This window comes from Serinus canaria, chromosome Z (assembly GCF_022539315.1).
Source record: "Serinus canaria isolate serCan28SL12 chromosome Z, serCan2020, whole genome shotgun sequence".
Lineage (NCBI taxonomy): Eukaryota > Metazoa > Chordata > Aves > Passeriformes > Fringillidae > Serinus > Serinus canaria.
In genome coordinates, this window is record NC_066343.1 from 72,633,214 (window position 1) to 72,654,367 (window position 21,154).

Sequence of the window (21,154 nt, forward strand, 5' to 3'; positions counted from 1 at the left end):
TTTTGTTTCTGTGCAACTGGCATCTCTAGAGTTTCAATCATTTACAGTGATGGTCTGCTCTGAGCCAGGCACTGGTTTTGCAAGCTTCAACAAAAGGTGCATTTCAAGCAGCTGTAAACACCTTGTTTTAGTTATCAGAGCAGGTGACAAAGGGCTTTCACACCAAAATCTGAAGGTGTATAACTCACGTGTGGATGGATAAAGTCAGCTACCAGATTCGCTCCATTCGCGAGCTGCATTCATTTAACAGGAAAACCAAACGAGGAAAATGAGTTATGATACAGTAAATATGGGCCGTGTCAACTCAGCAGGAAGGTTTTGGCCAGATCCCAGGAGACACAGGACCAAAATTGCCACGGCCTGTGGGAACAGGCCTGCTCTGGTGGAAGCTCAGTGTCACTGCTGGAGCTCTGCCATTCCTAGTGGGCCCGAACCGAAGCGGAGGCGCACTGCCAGGGCCACATGGAAAAATCAGAGGATGTCAATTCTCCCGTGCCTCCATCTGCGGATAATTGGTTGAGCACTAAAATTCACAAGGAAAATTTTGTTTTAGAAAGATGATAAAGAGAACAAACAAAAGACAGGAAATTAAAATTTATGTAAACACAGTGGTTCCCAGAGCAACCATAAATGAGCCACATTGCATATATAGACGAAGGCATAAAAGTTAATACCATGTGCAGCAATACCATACACTACTAGCTACCCCTGGGACCGTGTTACATTAGCTACGGGACCCATCATTTTGAATGGTTTGACTTTTACGCTTTTAAAGCCTCAAACACAACGTTGCAGCAACGCCAGGTGGGAATAGGGCATTTGCTGTTTATTTGTTTGTTTGCGTGAAAGGAGAAAGGACTGTTTGAACAGAATGAGAAACAAGCCGTAATTTTTCTCCCTTTGCATATCAGAGACAAAGGTTGCAAGCTTTGATCTCAGAGATACCTGGGTAGTTTTGCTGGGGTATTCCTTCTCACTGATTTAGTACCCACAAAGTGAGATGGCAGGAGCAGACAACAGCTCTCCCTTCGAGACAGGGCAGCGCCTGCTCAAACAATGTATTACAGCACAACATAAAGCACAAGGCTTTTCCCTAAGTAAATGTGGGAGTGCAAAAGGGATTGACTTAGCCATGTAAAGTGTCAGTCCTGAAATGCCTGGACTGCTTGGAAACATGCCTTCAGCTTGCTCTTCTATTTTTTGCAAGTGGTTATCCTGAGTTTGATTCTCTGCTCCCTCATGCAGTTGTTGACATCAGTAACATGGGTGTAAAATGTCACCCGATCAGAAGGCAGCCAGCATTCACCTTGCATTTGTATTCATGACTATACAAGGAAGAGGGCAGCACCAGGTCAGGCCCACTGAGATCCACAGAGATTACTTTGTCAATGTGGGATGTTTATGTTCTGATGGGGTGTTTTATAATCGACTCTTAAAACTCTGCCTCAGCCTATTTGTTCTGGTTTCATGGCAGGGCAGATCAGAACATAGGAACTGTTGTGGTTTTCCACCATCACCATCACTGTTTTTTAAAATCTTTTGCGGCTTTTTTTTTTTTTTTTTTTTTTTTTTTTTTAAGATAAAGCTTTGCAACTTCTACCCCTTCACCTTTTTGCTGAAAATTTCCAAATTGTAAAGCATTTGTTCTAGGATTAGATTTTGGCTGCCAAGTCTGCTCACCCACTGGGGCAGGCACTAGTGCTTTCCCATGCCACACAGAAACCATGCCTGGGAGCAAGTGCCCCTTTTCTCTGTCTCACACCAGTCCCAGCTTCTCCACACACTGAGGCTCCCACAAACATCCATTACAAGACCTCCTAGGGCACCTTTTTCCTGTCCTTCCTGTGGTGGGTTGACCTTCACCACCTGCCTTGCACCCACTCAGCTGCACTGTCACTCCCACTTTTCAACAGAACAGGGGGATTTAAAAAAAAAAGATTAAAAACCTTGTAAATATAGCAATTGAAAAAAGTTAACAGTCAAAATTTGCACTGGCCGTGGTCCATCTGTGAAGGTGACATGATGAATTTATAAGATCTCCAGAAAAAATGAGAGCTGTGGGAGGGAGCAAATACAACACATGATTTCATGCACTGCTGCAGTGAAACCTGGGCTTGCACCCCTGGGCCATCAGCACCACCTACTGACACTTTCATCTGCAGGGTACCTCTGTCCTGCTCCGTCCTGACAGAGCAAGACCTGCCTGGTGGTGCCACCTGGAGATCTGAGCCATCTGTGTCTCCATCCCTGTGCCCCAGAAGAGAGGCACCCACCTTACAATACCCTGAGATGGAGTCTGTGTTATGGAACTGGGCTGAGGAATGGGAGTGTGACACACAAAATCACACAACTATTTAAGTGGGGAAGCCCTCCAAGACCATGAGTGCAGCTGTTCCCCCAGCCCTGCCAAGGCCACCACTGACCCACGTCCCCAAGTGCCACATCCACACAGCTTTTAAATCCCTCCAGGGATGGGGGCTCCATCACTGCCCTGGGCAGCTGGGTGCCAGGTCTTGACAACCCTTTCCATGAAGAGTTTTTCCCAACATCCAAACTGGATCTCTCATGGAACTTGACTTGGCATTTCCTCTTGTTCTATCACCCACTGCACGTCTTGCTGACTTGTTAGGTGGTGGTGAGATTGTTTGCCTGCCACTCACATGTTGATTTCTGGAAGTTTGTGTGGGTTTGAAGCAGCCAGTGTGGGTAACTAAGGATTGTACTCAAGCACAGGCATCTAGCTCAAGTGGCATGACTTGACCTCTGGAGACATCTCCTCTCTGTTGATCATCTGAAATACTAAAATTACTTAGCTTAAACACCACTGAGTGATTCGAAAACTTTTTGTGTATTTCTGTTTCCTATTCTATTTTTTTATTCTTAACTCTTTTTCTTCCATTCTCTGTCTACTGATATGGCTCATTTCTCATCTTGTATGCCCATGTTGCTTGTACAGCTGGGACCCCAGCCTTCATTGAAGCCAAATGCTTCATCTAATTAATAATAATAAAAAAGGAGAAAGATATACTCTTTGTACAGAAATTGAACATTTTTTTTTCTAATTCAGTCTAAACAGCTCATTTCTCTTGAAACACAATTGAAATGCCATTAGTATTTTCATTAGCATGATGACTGATGATACAAGGCAGGCAAGTAGATTTTGGGTCTAGGCTGATAAATGTCCCTGACTTTTTTTAAGTCTGTGCTAAACACTTCAGAAATCACATGCCAAGTAGTTCCAGATCTTTCAAAAAAAAAAAAAAAAACCTGAAGACCTTCCCCCCCCCCTTTAACTCCTGGAATGAGAAACAGCCGCACAGCAATACAGAAATAGCACAGCAAGCCCTGGAAATGCCCACCAGTTGCTCAACACTTTTTTTTTTTTCCTTCATTTAAACAGTATATCTTCATAAATGAAGATATTTTACTCATGCGTCTTTGGCATTTCATGGGGGGTTTTTTCCTATCTCTGAGGATTCAGAGCTCTAGATGAAATGGCTCTTTTGTTTGTGGGAAGGAGAGAAATTCCTGTGGAGAAGCCCTGCTTAAGACAAAACCACAACTTAGGCTGCCTTGAGAGCCTTTTTTTTTTGGTTTTTTTTTTTTTTGAGAGGTTGAGCTGGATTTAAGTGATACATGTGCATAAGTCACCATGATGCTTTTGCTTCCAGAGAATTTTACCAAAACTAAATGAACGATGAAGAATGGATAAACAAGAGGGCAGAGGAAATGTTAAGCTTAGTTAGTTGTCTCATCATTCTGAGACATATTGCCTTTTTTCCTTTGAGGTAGTTTCAAACACAGATGAAGCAAATTATGCACTTAGGAATGGCTTGTTCTTCTATCAGCTGGATAAGCTATATTTGTTGCATTGATTTCTTCTGTGCAGAACAGATACTGTAGATCTGGATCCTGTAAGTTCATGTGTTTGTCTCCCACCTGTAATTTTAAATTACTGATTTGACAGATTTATTATAATTTTTTTTTTATTTATTTTTATGCTCTGTTTGATGGAAATCGAAATATATTCTTGCTTGTTTACAATGTGAAGCCAAAGACCCTCGCCTTGGGGCAGGAAAAGAAAATTCCTAATTTTCAGCCTGGGTAACAAATCCATCCTAAAAGATCAGAGGACATTTCCATGGTTCAAATTTCCTGCCCATACACCTTGATGTCTTGCATCACAGCCATTTTACCTCCTGCTCAGGGAAGAGTTGACAGGACACGTTTGTGCTGCTCCTTCACAGGTGACAAGGGGATATTTACAGTGACGAGGTATGTCCCTACCCACAAGAGACTTTGGAACAAGCAAGAATGAAGGCTCAGGACTTGATTCACTTGCCCACACATAGTTGTCATTTGGGATGCCCAGAATATCCTGCCTGGCCTCCAGCTGCTCCTGCAGAAGGGCAGAGGTCTTGTCTCAAGCCCTTTATCATATCTGCCAGCCTCCCTCGGATGTTTCAAATACCTCAGGGCATTTCAAATACAACCAGGTGCCTGCATAGACTTCAGACTCCTGGCGCAGAGATTCACCACCCACGTTTGAGCCTCTCCTTTTGAGTGGGAGGAATTTACACTTGAGTGGTGATTTGGCCACGGTGCTGCAGGGGGAGGATGGTTGCTCTCACCCAAATCTGGATATCCACAGCCTAAGATTGCTGCCTGAGTTAGATTTCTCAGCTTTTATTATGGTCAGTGAAAGTTTAGCTAATGGAGCCTGGAGCATAAATTATCTTGCACTAAAGCAGGCCCTGCTTTTTCAGCTCAAACGCCCACTCCACTCTTCTGACTGCACTAATTTTATTTTTGTAGCCTTAAATACATAGCTCTCACATAGAAACATGAGTTGCTGCCACCTAAAGTGAGATGAACCCACTATTCCCTTTGTTATTAAAAGAAAACACTGTCAGGAGGGTGTTAAGTACAATTCCATAAATTTGTTTATGTCGAGAAAATTCAACACACTGCATTTGATTGAGCTGTTTTCCTGGGCACATGTCCCAGTATGAAAAAAACAAGGCCTGAGTTCCTTTTTACACCCAAACTGCTAAACAAAGTCCCTTTAGGTTTCTTCTTTCCAGAATTCTATATTTTTTGCAAAACTTACGAGGCCAGCTTTTACAAACAATTTTCTGAAACTGAGACCTGTCCTCGCGTTGGTCTGTACTGGGACACAGAGTCCTGAAAAAAGAAAGTACACTGTTAACCTAATTTTAGGCATAAAGTTTGGAGAGCTTGTGCTTGTCAGTTTCCTGACATTCGTTGTTTTTTCCATAGGGCTGTGACCTGACCAAAGTCTCAGTCAGGGCCAGAGTTTCAGCAGATTCTGTCTCTGTTCCATCTTTGCTTTTGTACAATAAAATTCTGCCACCCCAGGAATGCAGTCATCATTTCAAAAAAAAAAAAAAAAATCTTTGCTTGCATAATCTTTGCTTCATCATGATGCTCTCTCAGAGAGGATGCTTAAAGGGAACATATTCCTACCCTGATCCTCCAGTCTGTATTTTGTCTGCCTGGTGCTATAAAATAAGAGTATAAGGCTATAGGGAGAGCAGTTCACTGCTTGGAGAACCTAAAATACTCTGGTTTTGGCTCCAGTAAATGTGAAAACTGAAGACAAGCTTGCACCAAAGCCATGATGAAAAGCTCTCTGCAAATTTAGAGTGAGTCAAGCATAGATGTGCAACCTTAAAGTTGATAGCATAGCTCCAAATGTCAGTGGTTAAGAGCATTTAGACTTTTCCATGTATGCTCTTTCTTCTGGCTCTTGTCAATCTGCTCTTCACACATGTCTGTAATAAGTGATTTCCCTCCTCCAACTTCTTTCCAATCTATTCTTTGTCTCCTATTTCCATCTATTTCCCTATTTCATTCCACTTTGCACTCTTCACCTCTCTAACCTTTTCTTCATCAGTCACATCCCTCCTCGTGTCTCTGCTCCACAGAGGCACTCTCTGACCTTATTATACATGGTCTCTCTGCCATCCTTCTTCCACTGCTGTAGGAAGCAGTCTCCAGCAAGAATTTTAATGAAAAACACTCTGGGAAAAGTATTTCCTTCAGAATTTTCCTCTTAAAAGAATGCAAAACTGAAGATTTTACACTCAGGTTCATATCAGAACAATAGTGTGTCACTGGGTGTTTCAACTGGATAAAAGCAAAATTATGGACTTCAAGGAAAGTTCTGATTTTCCTATGTGTCTTTTCTGCATTCATAGGAACACTGAGCTATTTAAATAAAGTCAAACATTGCAATGTATTTGATAGTTTCCACATATTTTAGTAGTTTTCAAATACTGTTTAACTTATTTGTTGCTAAATTTGTCAATAATACTCACAAGCTTATCTATACATCTGTTTAATCAGATTTCAGTTTTCGTAATAAAGTCAGTTACTGTAGTTTTTCTCATGAAGGTGAGAAAACACCCCTTATCTATTGATCTGAAATAAAGAAGGAAAGAGAAGAAAAACAATAGATGCACTCCCAGTGTGCACTATTTTTCATCTCTGCTGCTGATAAAGAAAGCACTCATTTTATGATAAATCAGCATTAAAGTGGGATGAATGGGCTAAGATTTTAAAACAAAGCCAACATGAGACCTTCTAAAAATAAAAACTCCTCTGTTACAGTGGAGTTTTACCTCTTCTAGATTGCAGAGTCTGTGGAGACTCCTTTTAAGTGCTGAGATTTCACTTCAAATGCATGTCATACTCAGAGTATTTCTGATTGCATGAACTGTGGCACAGCTTATTACAGATAAAGAAGAAAAATGAAATTGCTCTGCTGCCCTGCCCAGCAGGGAAAATGCTAACTTGGAAATCAGCAGCTTTGCATGCTTTTGTCAGCCCTGTGACTTTCTGCCTACCCTCACCCCACCTGTCCCCAAGCACCTTTGTGCTTTCTTAGCCACCTTCACCTGCAGCTGCAGTGAGAAGAAATGTGTGGACCCCTTGGGGGCTCAGTTCAGATGTCACTGAACTGAGTTCCATGGTGGAGGAGCTGCCCTGGTCCTCTTCTCCTCCTTTTTTGTAACCAGATGGATTTCTGGGTTGCAGCAAGTTTACTTCTCTAATACAGACATCACCATGGGACTGCTGAAGTTGGTGTAGTACAAATATAACATTTCTTTTAACAAGAGAAATATATCAGCTGAATTTATGCAGCAAACATATATTTTCTTTGCTAGTGCATACACAGAGAGAACGAAGCTGTTTCTGGAGGAACACTGTGCTTCCTTAGTGAAGGTCTCAGCTGAGCTCATTCAGGAAGACTTGTGCTAATTATTTTGATAAGTTCTCTTAGTTTTCATCAGGTTTTGTGCCATGGATGTTCCTGAAAAATGACTCCCATATTACACCAGCCCAGCCCTTGTGCATCATTTGTCCTCCCCCCGCTGGCAACTTGATTCTTCCAGCTCTGCTTCATGCCAGCACTCTCCCACCAGAGCTGCCAGTGTCCCATTTAATCTGTGATAAATACAAACTGCTCCCAACCCTACTTGCCTAGGGGATACCAGCTCTATCTGCCACATTTAAAAATGATCATCCCTGTTGGTTAGAAAAACAACAACTCAAAATACCACCCTTGACTTTTCTCATTACTTAGGGACTGAAATTTCCCCATCTGTCTTTCCTCAGCTGTGTTCTTGAGAAAGAAATCCTGTCTGCTGTTTTCTTTCTCCCCAGTGAGCAAATCCTCATCCACTGTGACAGCTCATCTTGGAATGACTACTTATTCCAGGTAGTTCCTTGCTCCTACCTGGAGATCTTTTCATTTCTTCCCCTCAGTGCACCTAATGGCTTTTCATGTTTTTTTAAAAAACAGCCCTTTGTCTCACTTTTCCACCTAACCATCCTCCCTCAAACAATGCTTTTTCATTTCACCTCATTCACAGATTTTAATTTTTGCCCTATCTCCTCTGTGAGAGACTTTAGTTCTTCATGACTGTGTATTAAGTGATTCATTTGCTGAGATTTAATGGCAAATTTATTTTCTCCAACCCTGTCAGCCTCTGTCTGCCCCTCTTGATTCTGTCAGTCTCCAACAACTGTAAACTGTAATTTTTTGTTCAATTTTCCATCTCTGAACAGGAAAAACTTCTGATTCTGAACCCTTTACCTTAAAACTCTGTTCACAAGGCCTGGGAACTCAGAGCCTTTGACTCTGAATTAGTCTTTTGACCCCTCAAGTTTTCTTTTCATTAAATTTATTTATTGCTGTCACCCACATACAACTACTGTGTTCTTCTGCTTTGATCCAGATTCCACTAAAAATCCTAATTTCATGTGTTCATTACTTCCTGGCATTAAAAAAAAAAAAAAAAAAAAAAAAAAAAAAAAAAAAAAAAAAAAAAAAAAAAGAAGTAAAAAGGAAAAAAAAATAAAAGAAAAAAATTGATGGCTTCTTCCATGATACTTTGGAATCCCAGCCCTACTCTGTTTGAAGGGCTGGGGAAGGGCACACATTGGGGCTGGAGGGGACAGGGCAGGAGCACTTTTACAGTCTCCTTGTGTGACTGTCCTGTGCTGCCCTGGACTGTGAACTGCTCCCACAAGCTCCATTAAGTTTTCATCTTGGAATTCACTACATTCATTGCAGACTGAGCTTCCAGACACACAGACTTCATCTCCAGTGATGGGGGCTGCATGTCCCTTATCCCTCAGTCTCCTGACTCACCCTGGCAATATCAGGAGGAGGAAGGTCTGTGGTTCTTCCTGTAGGGTACAGGGAAGAGGAAATCCAAAGCAAAACCAAAAGGCAAAGAAGAGCAAGACTGCATCTGCCAGGAAGTCTAATTCACCACAAATATGAAAAAGACAGGAGACTGATCTTTTAAAATTCAGGTTGAAGTTGGTCATCCTCTTAGCTGCAGCCCCAGGAGCGTGGGCAGCAGGCTGAATCTGGGGATTCTCCACCTTGACCCTCCTGCAGTGATGTGTCCAGCCCTGGAGCCCCCAGCACTGGAGAGATATGGACCAAAGGAGGGCATAAAAGTGCTCAGAGGGCTGGAGCACCTTTTCTCTGGAACCAGGCTGGGAGAGCTGGGGGTGTTCACCTGGAGAAGTGAAGGACCCAGGGATACCTTCGAGGCCCTTCCAGTGCCTGAAGGGGCTCTAGGAAGGATTTTGGAAAGGATTTTGTAGTGACAACACAAGGGTGGAATGGCCTCACACTGACAGAGTGCAGGGAAGCTTAGATATTAGGAACAACACCTTACTTACATTTTATGGCTGAGCAATGGAGTCTTGAGACTCGTCCTGATGATAATAATGCCTCTTTCCCTATTCTCCTGGGATTTAATCCTTTCACTGACAATACTGATAGCTATGCAGTCATCAAATACTGTATGCCATTGCATGCAGCTCCTCGTGGCCCTGGGACCCTTGTCCCCAAGCTGGAAGAGGACCTGAAGCCTCCCCAGATCATCCCACATCTGCAGAGAGCCAGAGCAGCTGCTCTGCTGGCTGAGGAGATGCCTTGCTAGGCTTCAGGTATTGCAGCAGTTGCCACAGTGCTCCCTGTCAGGAAACACAATTATCTTCGTGAAGAAGTGAGGAGGAAGACTCACTCTGCATTTCTTGAACACAGGCACAGAGACTCACCCAAGTAGAAAGGAATGGCAAGATGCATTTAACCTCATTAGTTTCAGCAGGGCTGACTTTGTGCAATCCATCAGTGTACAAATACATTAGGGGAACTAAACTATTTCCACATCTCATTTACATAATGGATGGGATGCGAAATGAGTCCTATGGAGGAGAAGTGCCCCGGAGGCACTAAAGTTTATCACAATATGTAAGAGTTCTTTTAGATCATTGCATTAAATTTCCGCTAACAAGATAACAAATTAATTGTCTGCATTACTGTACTAACCCAAAGTGCATAAAGTGTATGATTTCAGCAGAGGAAGGCAGCTGTTTAAGACAGCTTGGTGGTTATAGAAGGAGGCAGAAGAGATTAGTGTGTCTCCCAGCATTTGTATGCCATGATGCCAGCCCTCCTCCTGCCTCTTTAAGAAATCCAGCTCTTCTCTAATCTGATGTAGGACTTGAGCTTTATTAGTGAAGTGAGGGAGAATGAGTAAATCAACTGTATCAGACAAGCCTCAGGACATCTGCAGAAATTGATCATTCTGCAGAAATAAGCACTCTGTGTTTATTAGCTGGGAGTTCATCACTATCACTTCTTTTTATTCAATTCCTAAGAGATTTCAAAGCTATCATCATAGTATTAGCTCTTCTGACTGTGCTACTGGAGATAAAGATCAGAAGATCTATCTAATGATGGCTTTCTCAGTCTCCCTCTTTCTTTCTCTAAAGCTATTCTGATTAAAAAAAAAAAAGTAGGAAAATAGCAAGAATGAAATAAAGCAGACTTCATCTCTTAAATTTTTGCCTGTTGGCAATGGGAGTAATTTTTTTGCATTATTATTCCACAGGCACTCGGTTTTTATTCAGGGGGACACATTCTGCAAAATAGAAAATCCCTCTTAGAAAATGTGGAATTTGAAGTTTTTAATGTGGTGGTGGAAAAGGGAGGAAGATAAAAGGACTTAAAGTCATAAAGCAGTGCTTTACATTGAAAGTACAGTTATTTTAAATGATAATACACGTCAAATAGAACCCAGGGAAATTACTTCCATAAGTTAGAAAGGTAATAATATTACTTTAAGAAGAATAATTACTTTCCTTAACTACATTTATCACATAGTAATTCAGTTCTCCCTTCTGGAATATGATGCAATGCCAAACTTTTGACTGATTTATTTAAAACCAGCCTTAAGAAAAGATTCACCAAGATATGAGGTTTCTTCTGGTTCTTTATTCCAAACTGAGGAGTTATCAAAATGCAAATACTCTGACTAACTGCATGTTTAGACGTGTACAGCTGCATTGCATAGCATTGTGCAAAGACACTGGGAGAAAAAAAAAAACATCTGTAAGGGTTTTTCAATAGCAATGGTCAGACACATAAACAATTTAAGTATAGCTGTGGATTTCCAGAAATCTGTAGGGAGTACAAATCCAATCCAATGAACTCTCTAAAGAAAAATCTTCCCCAGCGGAAGCTTCGCTGAGATCAATTTTTATCAGCTGATTTTTTCCATTTTCCAATGGCAAATTAACATTTATTATCTCTTTTGGACTGGCACTTTGAGTTCCAGCCTGGGTGCATGTTGTGCTAGATTCTGTACACAGATTAAAGAAGAAAAGGTGCATGATGTCCAAGAATCTTTCTGTGCAAGTAGATGATGAGAGAAAACAGATGAATGCAATAAGCAGGGTGATCATGATTTAACAGTAAAGCAAGGCAAGTAAATTAATCCATTTGTACAGAGCCCAGCACAATGCAGCTGGACCACATTGCTTGGAAAGTCAGCACTTAATAACAATAACAATAATTACCAGGCCTTTAAAATTAATGTATTCATTTCAGTTAGAGCTCATAAGTTGCTTAGCCAGTGAATGAAAAATGCTATAAATCTTTAAGGAAAAGGCCAATTTCAAGCCATCATTGTCTTCCCTCCTACACAAGCTTTCTGCCAGTTTGCCCTGAACTAGAATCGTGCTTCCTCTGAATCACCTTTGTACTTATGATTACAGTGATTATTTCTTTATAATCATACCATCACTGTTTCAGGCTCCTGATGAAATCCTTCATGTCCACCTCTGCTTTTGAAGCTGTCCTTTCCCCGGTGCCCTTTCTCATTATACACATAATGATTGATTTCCTTCCTGCTTTGCTGCCCATTGTTTGCTCGCATGTGCATGTGGTGTTGTCTGTGCTATCAGTAGGACTCAGGGGAGTTAAGGTATGGGTCTTTCATGAGATGAAAAGCCTTCTAATTTGGAGGAAATTCACAAAGATTAACAGATAGGTGATAAATAAGGTCTGAATCAGGCCATGAGTTTACATCGTAAAATCATGGAATGGTTTGGATTGGAAAGAACCATAAATACCTTTTTGTCCCAACCCCTCTGCAATGGTCAGAGACACCTTCCACTGTCCCAGGTTGCTCCAAACCCTGTCCAACCTGGCCTCTCCACCCTCACAGGGAAGGATTTCTTTGTAATATTTAAAACTCCCCTTTTAGGAATTTAAATCAGTTCCCCTCTGTCCTATCACTATCTGGGTGCACAAAAAAGTCACTCTTCAGATTTTCTTTGAAGCTCCCTTCAAGTTCTGGAACGGGCTATGCGGTGTCCCCACAGCCTTCTTCAGTCTGAAAAACTCTCATTTCTTCTCAGCCTGTCTCCATGGCAGAAGTGCTCCAGCCCCCACAGGATGTTCTCTCTTTCTGAGGCAGTGCCAAAGGATAAAATATACTGCTTCAACAAATGAGCATGTGAATTTTAAACTCTTACATCCCTGTGATGGTGCTGGAAATTACTTGTTTTCACCTGATTCTTAGATGGGTTGAACTAGGGCCTTCTCTTACCCAAGGCCTTGTGAACAGAGCAGTCCAATTGAGAGGAAAAAGTGCACTGAGAGGTGATGATGCCACACCAGCAGGTCTGTCCACTGAAGGACAGACATCCCACTACTGCAGATGCATCAAAACCTTGTCAGCAAACTGCTGCGGCTCTGAGTGCTTCCAACAATACCTCTGAATCTGTTTGCATTCTGGTATCCAGGAAAGAAAACTGATGGCTCTCCCTTATTGACTGCTCCAGATCCATAAATTACCCTCCTTCCTCAATATAGAGGAGATTTTCAGTGAGGTGAGGGTTACAGGCTGAAGAAGCCCAGCCCCTAAAACAAGAGACAGATGTCTGAGCCCATGATTCACCAGTGATGAGCTGCAATTGGGCCATGTGGACTTTGAAGTAATTCATTACATTTGTATCTCTTCTGCAGGGGGAGGACTTTCCTCAATGATTTGTATGACCTTGCTAAACCCAGATAGGTGGTAATTGAGCAGCAACTACTTCTTCAGAAGAAACAGAATAAAAATATTGAAAATATTGACTCACCCCAAAGGCAGTGAGCAGCACTTTGGTCTTTGACCTTTAAGCATCCTAGGATAGTCAATAACCTGGCTGTTAGATGCTGTGCCTGCCACTGATTTTGATTTGGGAGTAGTTTAACCTTGAACCAAGATCTAAGTAACCACGGCAACAGGAAGTTGGCCTCTCCATCCAAGGAGTGGGGATCCATAAATCAAGGTCCCTAATGCAAACACTGTGTGCAGGTAGAGATTTGAGAGGATAAGTGGTTTGTGGGGGATTACCTTTGAAAAAATGAGTGATTGTCCCTTGATATGTTGAAACACAGCTTCACAGACTTTTTTCTTTTTTTATCAATAGAGGTCAACAGGTTACAGCTGCATGTTTTCATACGGCTCTTTATATAGGCCCTTCAGTTTAATTAGAACCAGATGTTGAATTTATGAGGTTGTTAGCATTATTATGTACCATATGCACGTGCATATATGTGTGTGTGCATTGATACATGCACCCACATGTGCACATTTCTTGTGCACCCACTGCACTCGTGAATAAATATTGTTAAAGCACAAACCCGAGCACTGTGCAGTGGTGAGACCTCAGGTGTGCATACACAGAGCTCCAAAGGGTAATTACCTAGCCAAATATCTCACTTATTCTATGGGACACTGCTTTATTCAATGTATAGAGCTCACCTAATGAACAGCTATTTGGGAGCTGGATTTTCCTCTTGCTATTCAGTGCGTGACATCATGTCTCATTTATTCCACATTTCTAAGCCTCGGCATGAATAGATGAATGTTTCATGAATGTTGATAATTTTATTTTCACAGGACTGCTCTTGAGATGAGGGGTATATTATTGTTCTCATTTGCACTAGAGAAGCCGAGCAGAGAGAGATTGAAGTTTAATGGATACAATTTGAGATGCTTAATACTAGATTTGAGGCTCTGGAAAGATGTGTGGTCTAATGGGCAGAGTCTGCTCTGTTCATCTCTACCAAGCTGTGACCTGTAACACTGTCTCACTTATGACTATTTCTGCCCTTTCTTGCCTCCCTTAAATCCACCAGCTGATATCAGTTGGTCACGTTTCCATCAGGACTCCTATCCCAAACTGGCCCATTTGCATCCCTGTCTTTCAGACTCCTCTCACCATAGCATTTCTGTGCCTGAATCTGAGAGGGATCTCTTCCACAGCTTCTGAGACACCCCACAGATCTGCTGATATTCCTCATTTTACGAGCCAGAAACCTAAGTTCATAGTGACTGTTCATAGCAGCTCCAAATAGCAAATATAAGGAATTTTTTTTTGGTTGGTGTATGGAGATGCTGAGCACAGCGAAGAGACGCAGAAGGGAAAAGGGTCTGGAGCACCAGGAGCAGCTGAGAGAGCTGGGGGGGGTGGTTCAGCCTGGAGTAAAAGAGGCTCAGGGGGGACTTTCTCACTCTCTGCAACTCCCTGACAGGAGGGTGCAGCCAGGTGGGAGCCAGACTCTATTCCCAGGGAACAAGGGACAAAACAAGAGGAATGCTGTGCCAGGGGAGGTTTAAATTGTGCATTGAGAAATCTTTCTTCACAGAAAGGGTCGTCCAGTTCTGACACAGGCTCTTGGGAGCAGTGCTGGAGTTCCCATCCCCTGGAGGGATTTAAAAGCCGTGGGGATGTGATGCTTGGGAACGTGGGTCAGTGGTGGCCTTGGCAGTGGAACAGTGGGGAACACTGGGACTTGATGACCTTAGGGAGCTTTCCCAAGCTGTGTCAGAGCACCTGTGGAAAGTCTTTGGGGAACCACCAGGTGCTATCCAAGTGCAGCCAGGGGTGGAAAAGGGGTTCAGTGCTGCAGGGGAAAAAGGCCCCCCCCTGCTGACCTGACCTGCTGTGCCAGGAGGTTTGCTGCTAGCCTGGATCAGGAATGTTGTGGGGACGTGCAAAACCAGATCAGAGTGGCAAATCAAACTCAGCAAAGATGTCAGGAGATTTTCATGATTGACCAAGAAGCTCCAGAGTAATGTCAGGTACAAAAAGGAAGAAAAAGAGACATGGAAGCAGGTGAGCCAGAGAATGAGATCTACAACGTTCAGGCAGGCAGGGATGGGGTAAGGAAGGCAAAGCCCACCTGGAGTTGAATCTAGGGCAGAAGGACAACAAAAAATGTTTTGACAGTTACATGAAGCAGCCAAAAATAGCCTGTGGAAAACATGGGCCCCTTGCTGAATGAAACAGGGACCCTGGCTGAAAAAGATCAGCAGGAGACTGATGGTCCTCTTTGCCTTGATCTCTACTGGTAGGAGAATCCCAGGCCTGTAATACTGCTGTGGGAAAGAAAACCTGCTCTTGGAGGAAGATCTGATTAGGGAACAGTTAAATGAACTGGACATACATAAATCCATGGCATTTGGCAGGATGTACCCAAAGGTGCTGAGGGATCTGGCTGGCATCACTGTGAGACTACTCTAGGTTGTTTTTGAAAGGTTGCGGTGATCAGGAGAGGTTTCTGAGGACTAGAAGAGAGGAAATATCAGTCCAATAAGGTCAAGAAGCAAAAGCAAGGGAGCAGCAAGGCTGTTCAGTCTCATCTCAATCTCTACAATTTGATGGAGTAAATACTTGTGAAGAGCATTTCCAAACATATGAAGGAGGAGGAGATGCCCAGGAGTAGTTATCACAGATCTGTGAAGTGATATGCCTCACCAATCATGCCTCACCAATCTGATGTTTCTTATCTTGACTTTAGCAAGAGTTCTGCCACTGAGTCCTATCAGCTTCTTACAGACAAAATGTTGAAACACAGGCAGAATAAATGTACTCTGTGAGGGACTGAACATGGGCTGGTCTCAGAGGGCTGTGGGGGGCAGCACAAAATCCACTTAGACACCAGACAGTAGAGGTGCACCCCACGATATGGGGACTAAAAACCTTTAATATGTCAAATAATGAGCAGGGCGGTGGGGTAGAGAACACCCTCAACAATTCTGGAGAATTTCAGAAATCAGACCAGAGGCTGATATGCCAGAGGAATATGGACGTATGGGAGAGAGTCCTATCAGAGGCCACAGAGATTATGGAGAATCTGGGATATTATCTCTCCTGTGAGGAAATCCTCAGATAGATGGGATGTTCTGCCTGGAGAAGGCTCAGGGGGATTTTTCCAGAAATGCAAATATTTGATGGGAAAGATTAGAGAGGATGGAGCCACATTATTCTCAATGCTGCCTAGTGACAGGACAAGAGTAAATGGGCACAAGCTGAAAGATTAACACAAGTTGCTCCTGAACAGTGTAGATTTACTGAGGGGATGAACAGTTTGTAGAGAGAGGCTGTGGACTCTCCCTCCTTGGAGATATTCTCCTTTGGCCTGATGTGGTCCTCCTCTGGATGACCCTGTTGCAGCAGGGTGACGTGGGCAAGGTGGTCTCAAGAGGAGCTTTTCAACCTCAGCTGCTTTGTAGTTTTTTGAATCATTGTATAATTTAGTTGCCAAAATCTGATGCATTTTATCTGAGGCTCATGTGCAGGTTGAGATCTGCAAAAAGAAGGAATTTATAAAGGATTTTCTCTGATAAATTGATATCTGTCCTAATCATGTTGAAGCCCCACATCACAGAGACTGGGAGAGGTTTTCAAATTTCCATGCCAGGAGTTTATATTTCACATATTTGCAAGTAAACAAAATGGTTACAAACTATACCAGAGTTTGAGAAACACTGTTAGTGGAGGAATTTGCCAGCCATAAATGCATAACTTTTATTTTTCTGGAATATTTAACCTCTTTGGCATTATTTTACCACTCATTTATTCTGCATTGTAAACTGTAGGTAGAAAGATATATGACAAACAACTCTTTCTTTCTTTAACTCACTTCCCTTTGATGAGCTGCAAGGCAAATTTAATTAGGAAGGGAATTCCTGAAAAATAAATGTAATGTGCTCCGGATGGGAATTGCATGTTGAGGTTGTTCCTGATGCCTGCTCCTTACTCAGATGAAACACCCACTAAGTCAGGTCTTTATAGCAGAGAAATATGTACTTATGTGTGGAGAATGAACTACACAGGAAATGATACATAGGCATTCCCAGTAAATGGAGTTACAAAGGATATCTGTCTTTATGCATGTATCAGAGTGTACGTGGATTTTTAGAAGTTTTTTAAACTAATGCAGAATGTTTTGTTGGTTTACCATTGTTTATAGAGACCAGTGATGGTACATCCTTCTACAGAATTATCAAAAATTGACAGCAGTTATGATCCTTGCCAGTATCAAGACTGTATTACAGATATATCCACAAGGAAATATGGAAATATATCAAAGCAGCAAGGACAGCAAATGACTCCTCTTTGTTTTCAGATATATCCCCAGATATGTCACAGTACTAATACTTATCCAAATTTTGTTTCCCCAGGAATTGCAGGTCCCCACTTAAAAGCAGACCAGACTTCACTTCATGGTAAAATGGAAAGTTCTGCCTGTAATGTGATGACCAGAAGGAAACCAGCAGCTGTTGACAGTGTTGCAATGCCAAGTCCAGTATTATCTCTCCTACCTTCATCATCAGCAACATCTGAAGCAGGTAATGCTGTTTTCACTCCAGCCCCTCTGTTTCTTCCCCATCTTCTTCCTTCTGGAGCTGTACAATATGTTCACCTAATTCCCTTCCTGATTGGAGGAGCAGCTGCAAATGTGAATATCTAATGTGATAATCAGGCTGTAACATCTCCAATGCTTTCTTACCATGATTGTAGATCTTGGCACATCAAATCTATTTTATTCACACACCACCACTTGTGCAATAATCAGAATGCAAGTAGCACAGCCCGTAGGGTCTAGCAGGACAGTCTGAAGCAAGACTCCTGGGGTCCTCCCTCAGCCCCATTCTTCATTTCTTTTAAATGCTCCCATCCCTGTAGCATGAACAAACCAAATACACAGTGAAAAGCTGAGGAGCAGATGAGATTTCTTACTGCATACTTCAGTGATTTTAGCATAATATTCTCTCTTGCAAATGCAAAATTGTCTGGGGCAATGAGCAGTGATTTAAAATACCAGAATAAATAAGTCAGAATAGCATGCTTTTCTATCAACTTATATTTTGTGCTTCTATTTTGAATCAGATCAGAAAAGTGATATCTTTATACTGTTGGAAATTGAGCCAAGTCATTCAGGCATCATCATGCCTATTCTTGGGCATGGATAGAGAGGTTAATCTTGCATTTTGTCTTAATTTCCAGTGAATGGGGAATCCACAGTTCATTACCCTACGTGCAGCCATTAGGAGTTTCATAGTCTTGTCAAACTTTTGATGTCACAGTCACAAGAAATATACTTGTATCACTGACTTACAGAATTATTGTAGATTTAATCATTCAGCTGAAAGTGCTTTTTCAACACACTCATTTTTATTTCCCCCTCACTTCTTGAATGAATTGTGAAAACAAGGGTTTCATGCTGCAAATTAACCTCTGTAACGATAAATTTTTATATTAAAAAAAGTCAGGATTGTCTGTTTAGTCTTTAGTACTTTCCTATATATAAACCAAGGACAGATTTTTAAAGCAGCAGAGAAGGAAAGCACACAAATATTTTATGATCCGTTTCAAGATGAAAGTGTATGCTTGACTGCATAGTTCATTCTTTCCATTTTCAGAAGTCTAATTAAATTGTTGGTTTATCTGTAGCCCAGATGTTGAAATAATTTAGCTGAAAACTGAAAGAAACTGTGTTAATGGGAAAGCAGGACAGTGCTATGGGTTTTCTGTAATTAATAGGAAGCTCTTCGAAAATTCCTCCACTCAATTCAAGCCAAGAAATTGACCCCAGTTCTGAGCAGCCTCCTCTGTGCCATTTTCTTGCAAGTGGCCTCAGGCACCTCTGAAGGGATGGAGAATAGCAGGCAGCAAGAAGGATTTTAGGGCTTCAGACCTGACACAGCCATCCAGAATGAACTTAGGAAGAACATCCAAAGGGTCTGTTCTGCCTGTGCCCACCTCCTTGTTCACCATCACTGCTGGAGTGGGTCTTCAAGATTTCTCTCAGCTCCCCTTGGAAATACATATTTTTGGTAGGAGAGGTTCTCTTTGCTTCAGAAGCTGTTTCCAGCATCATATAATTCCTGTATGGCTTCCCAGCATAGCCTGCAGCCATTTCTAATTTGTGAGACTGAGCCTCACTGCACCTGAGGACCCTGGGGAGAAACACCAGACCTCTGTGTGCCCTATTTGAAATGTGTAAAGCTGTGGTTTAAGGCTAACATTGGCTCTTGCTTGTTTGGGGGCAGCTAGGCAGGGTTGTTTGGAGAGTGGGCACAGGTTGGAGCAAAAGTATAAAAGCTTGTGCTGCATCATGCATTTCTAGTTTCCCTTTTTTTTTGGGCTGGATTTTGCCTCTGTGGAGGCAGACCAGAAAAAAATCTAAAAAGCTAAGACCAACACAGACCAGCCTGGGTCCAAGGTTGGGCAGGGTCTGTCTGGATAAAATGGAAAAGATTAATGCATAGCTTTGGCTTTCAGCAGAGCAGTAAGTCACATGGCAATATAAGAAAATATTTTATATCAAAGATTGCTCACCAAGAGCTTCCAGATGAGTTGATAACACCTAATGGCTCTCACTTCAATACTAGTTTACTTTGGCAGATCTCCCTGATATTTTATCATAGGCACACCTCATCAAAGCCTCCCCATGCAGGCCCATCAGACTATTTCTGCACAGTCTTCCTACACCAAAGGTAGAATCAGATGTCCCTGACAATCAATAATCAAAATAATGTTGGGTTTCCTAAAATCTCGTTTTAAAAGCCTGACCTGAAAGAAAAGGTACTTACCCAGTACCTGCATTCTGACTACTGGCAGACTGTGTAACAACTCAAATGATTTCTAGAGCCTGCAAGTTCAGAAGCTTGCTAAGAAGAAAGAAAAAGAATTATTAGTATCTTCTAACAAGCTCCCTGAGAAAGCCATAAACACCCCAAAGCATTTACAAAGGAAGAATTAGTGCAGTAAGCCAGCATAGAACAGCACAGAAGTGGTTTTTTTTCCTAAATGTGAATATGTGTTTCAGCACAAAAATGAGCAGACTTGTGAGTTTGCAAAGTTTTATAAGGGCAAAAAAAAAGTATGTAAACATGAAGGAATGCACTGAAAGTGGTATTCAGCCATCCATTTACATGCAGGAGCAGAAGCCTACCCACAACTGCCTGCACATCAGTTAATTTTGGGGAGCTGGGGAGTCTGGCAGAAGGCAGGTGCCAGATTTGTTCCACTTGGGCAGTGTCTATTCAGAATCAGGCTCCACTCAAGGACTCTCAGCCTGAGTGACCTCCTGAGTGCCTAAGGGGGTTTCAGGATGGACAGGAGCTCTGTGTTCTTATCCAGCATCAGGACATCAAAACAACGTGCAAGGTCATCTTGAATTGCATCGAGTTCCCATTTTAGGGTTTAGAGGCTGAGGTCATCCTCTACCAGCTGTACAGACCAGGTCTCCACTGACCACTTTCAGGTGGAAATACCAATCTGCAGAAACAGCTGGCTACAGATAAATCTCAGTAAAGACATAACATCTTTGCAGGGACTTGGCTAATGCTTTATTACAATTTTTTTCCCTTGGCTTACTTTCTTTCCAATGAAAATTGAGAGTAAAGCCAAATCTCCTGGTATCATCGTGATACCTTGCAAGCTTTCCTGCATTTCTGCTAAATTTTCCATTGTCAATCACCAACTGAAAAATTTCAGCTTTACTTTTAGGGGAAAAAAAAAAAAAAACGCCTCAAATAATGGAATTGAAAAAAAAATATATAGGGTTTCAAAATGTGCCCTGACAATAGAAATAAAAGGCAAAAGGTGGACAGTGAATTTGAGGAGTGTGCCAAATGTTAGATTTTTTAGACCTTCTGACCTGAAGCTACTCTCAGGATATGGGTGGGACTCAAAGGATTTGAATGCTTAAGGCTGAAGTTGCTGGGGCTACTTATGTCAATCACCAGTGAGGACAGATGAGAATAATCATTTTCTGTGACAGGGACTTAACCTTTTTTGATCAAATTTCTGGCAAATAGCTTGCTGCCACTTGCCTTTAGGGATCTTGAATCCACAGTTTTTAGGGGTGACCTACTTGGGAAGAATTTTGTGCAACTAATTAGCTTCTCCTGAGCAACTTGGATATTTCATTTCCTTTCTCTTTTCCTTTGGTACCAAAATGACTGCATTCCTC

General features: G+C 42.1%; 1 protein-coding gene across 3 annotated transcripts in view; it reads left to right on the plus strand.

The window, feature by feature from the left end:
• SETBP1 (SET binding protein 1) overlaps positions 1-21,154 on the plus strand; it is a 244,904-nt gene that overhangs the window by 219,769 nt on the left and 3,981 nt on the right. For all 3 annotated transcript variants that reach the window (XM_018920063.3, XM_018920064.3, XM_050986836.1), the window contains one exon: positions 17,355-17,522. In XM_018920063.3, coding sequence (XP_018775608.2) covers positions 17,355-17,522 — 168 coding nt within the window. The remainder of the gene's footprint in view (positions 1-17,354; positions 17,523-21,154) is intronic.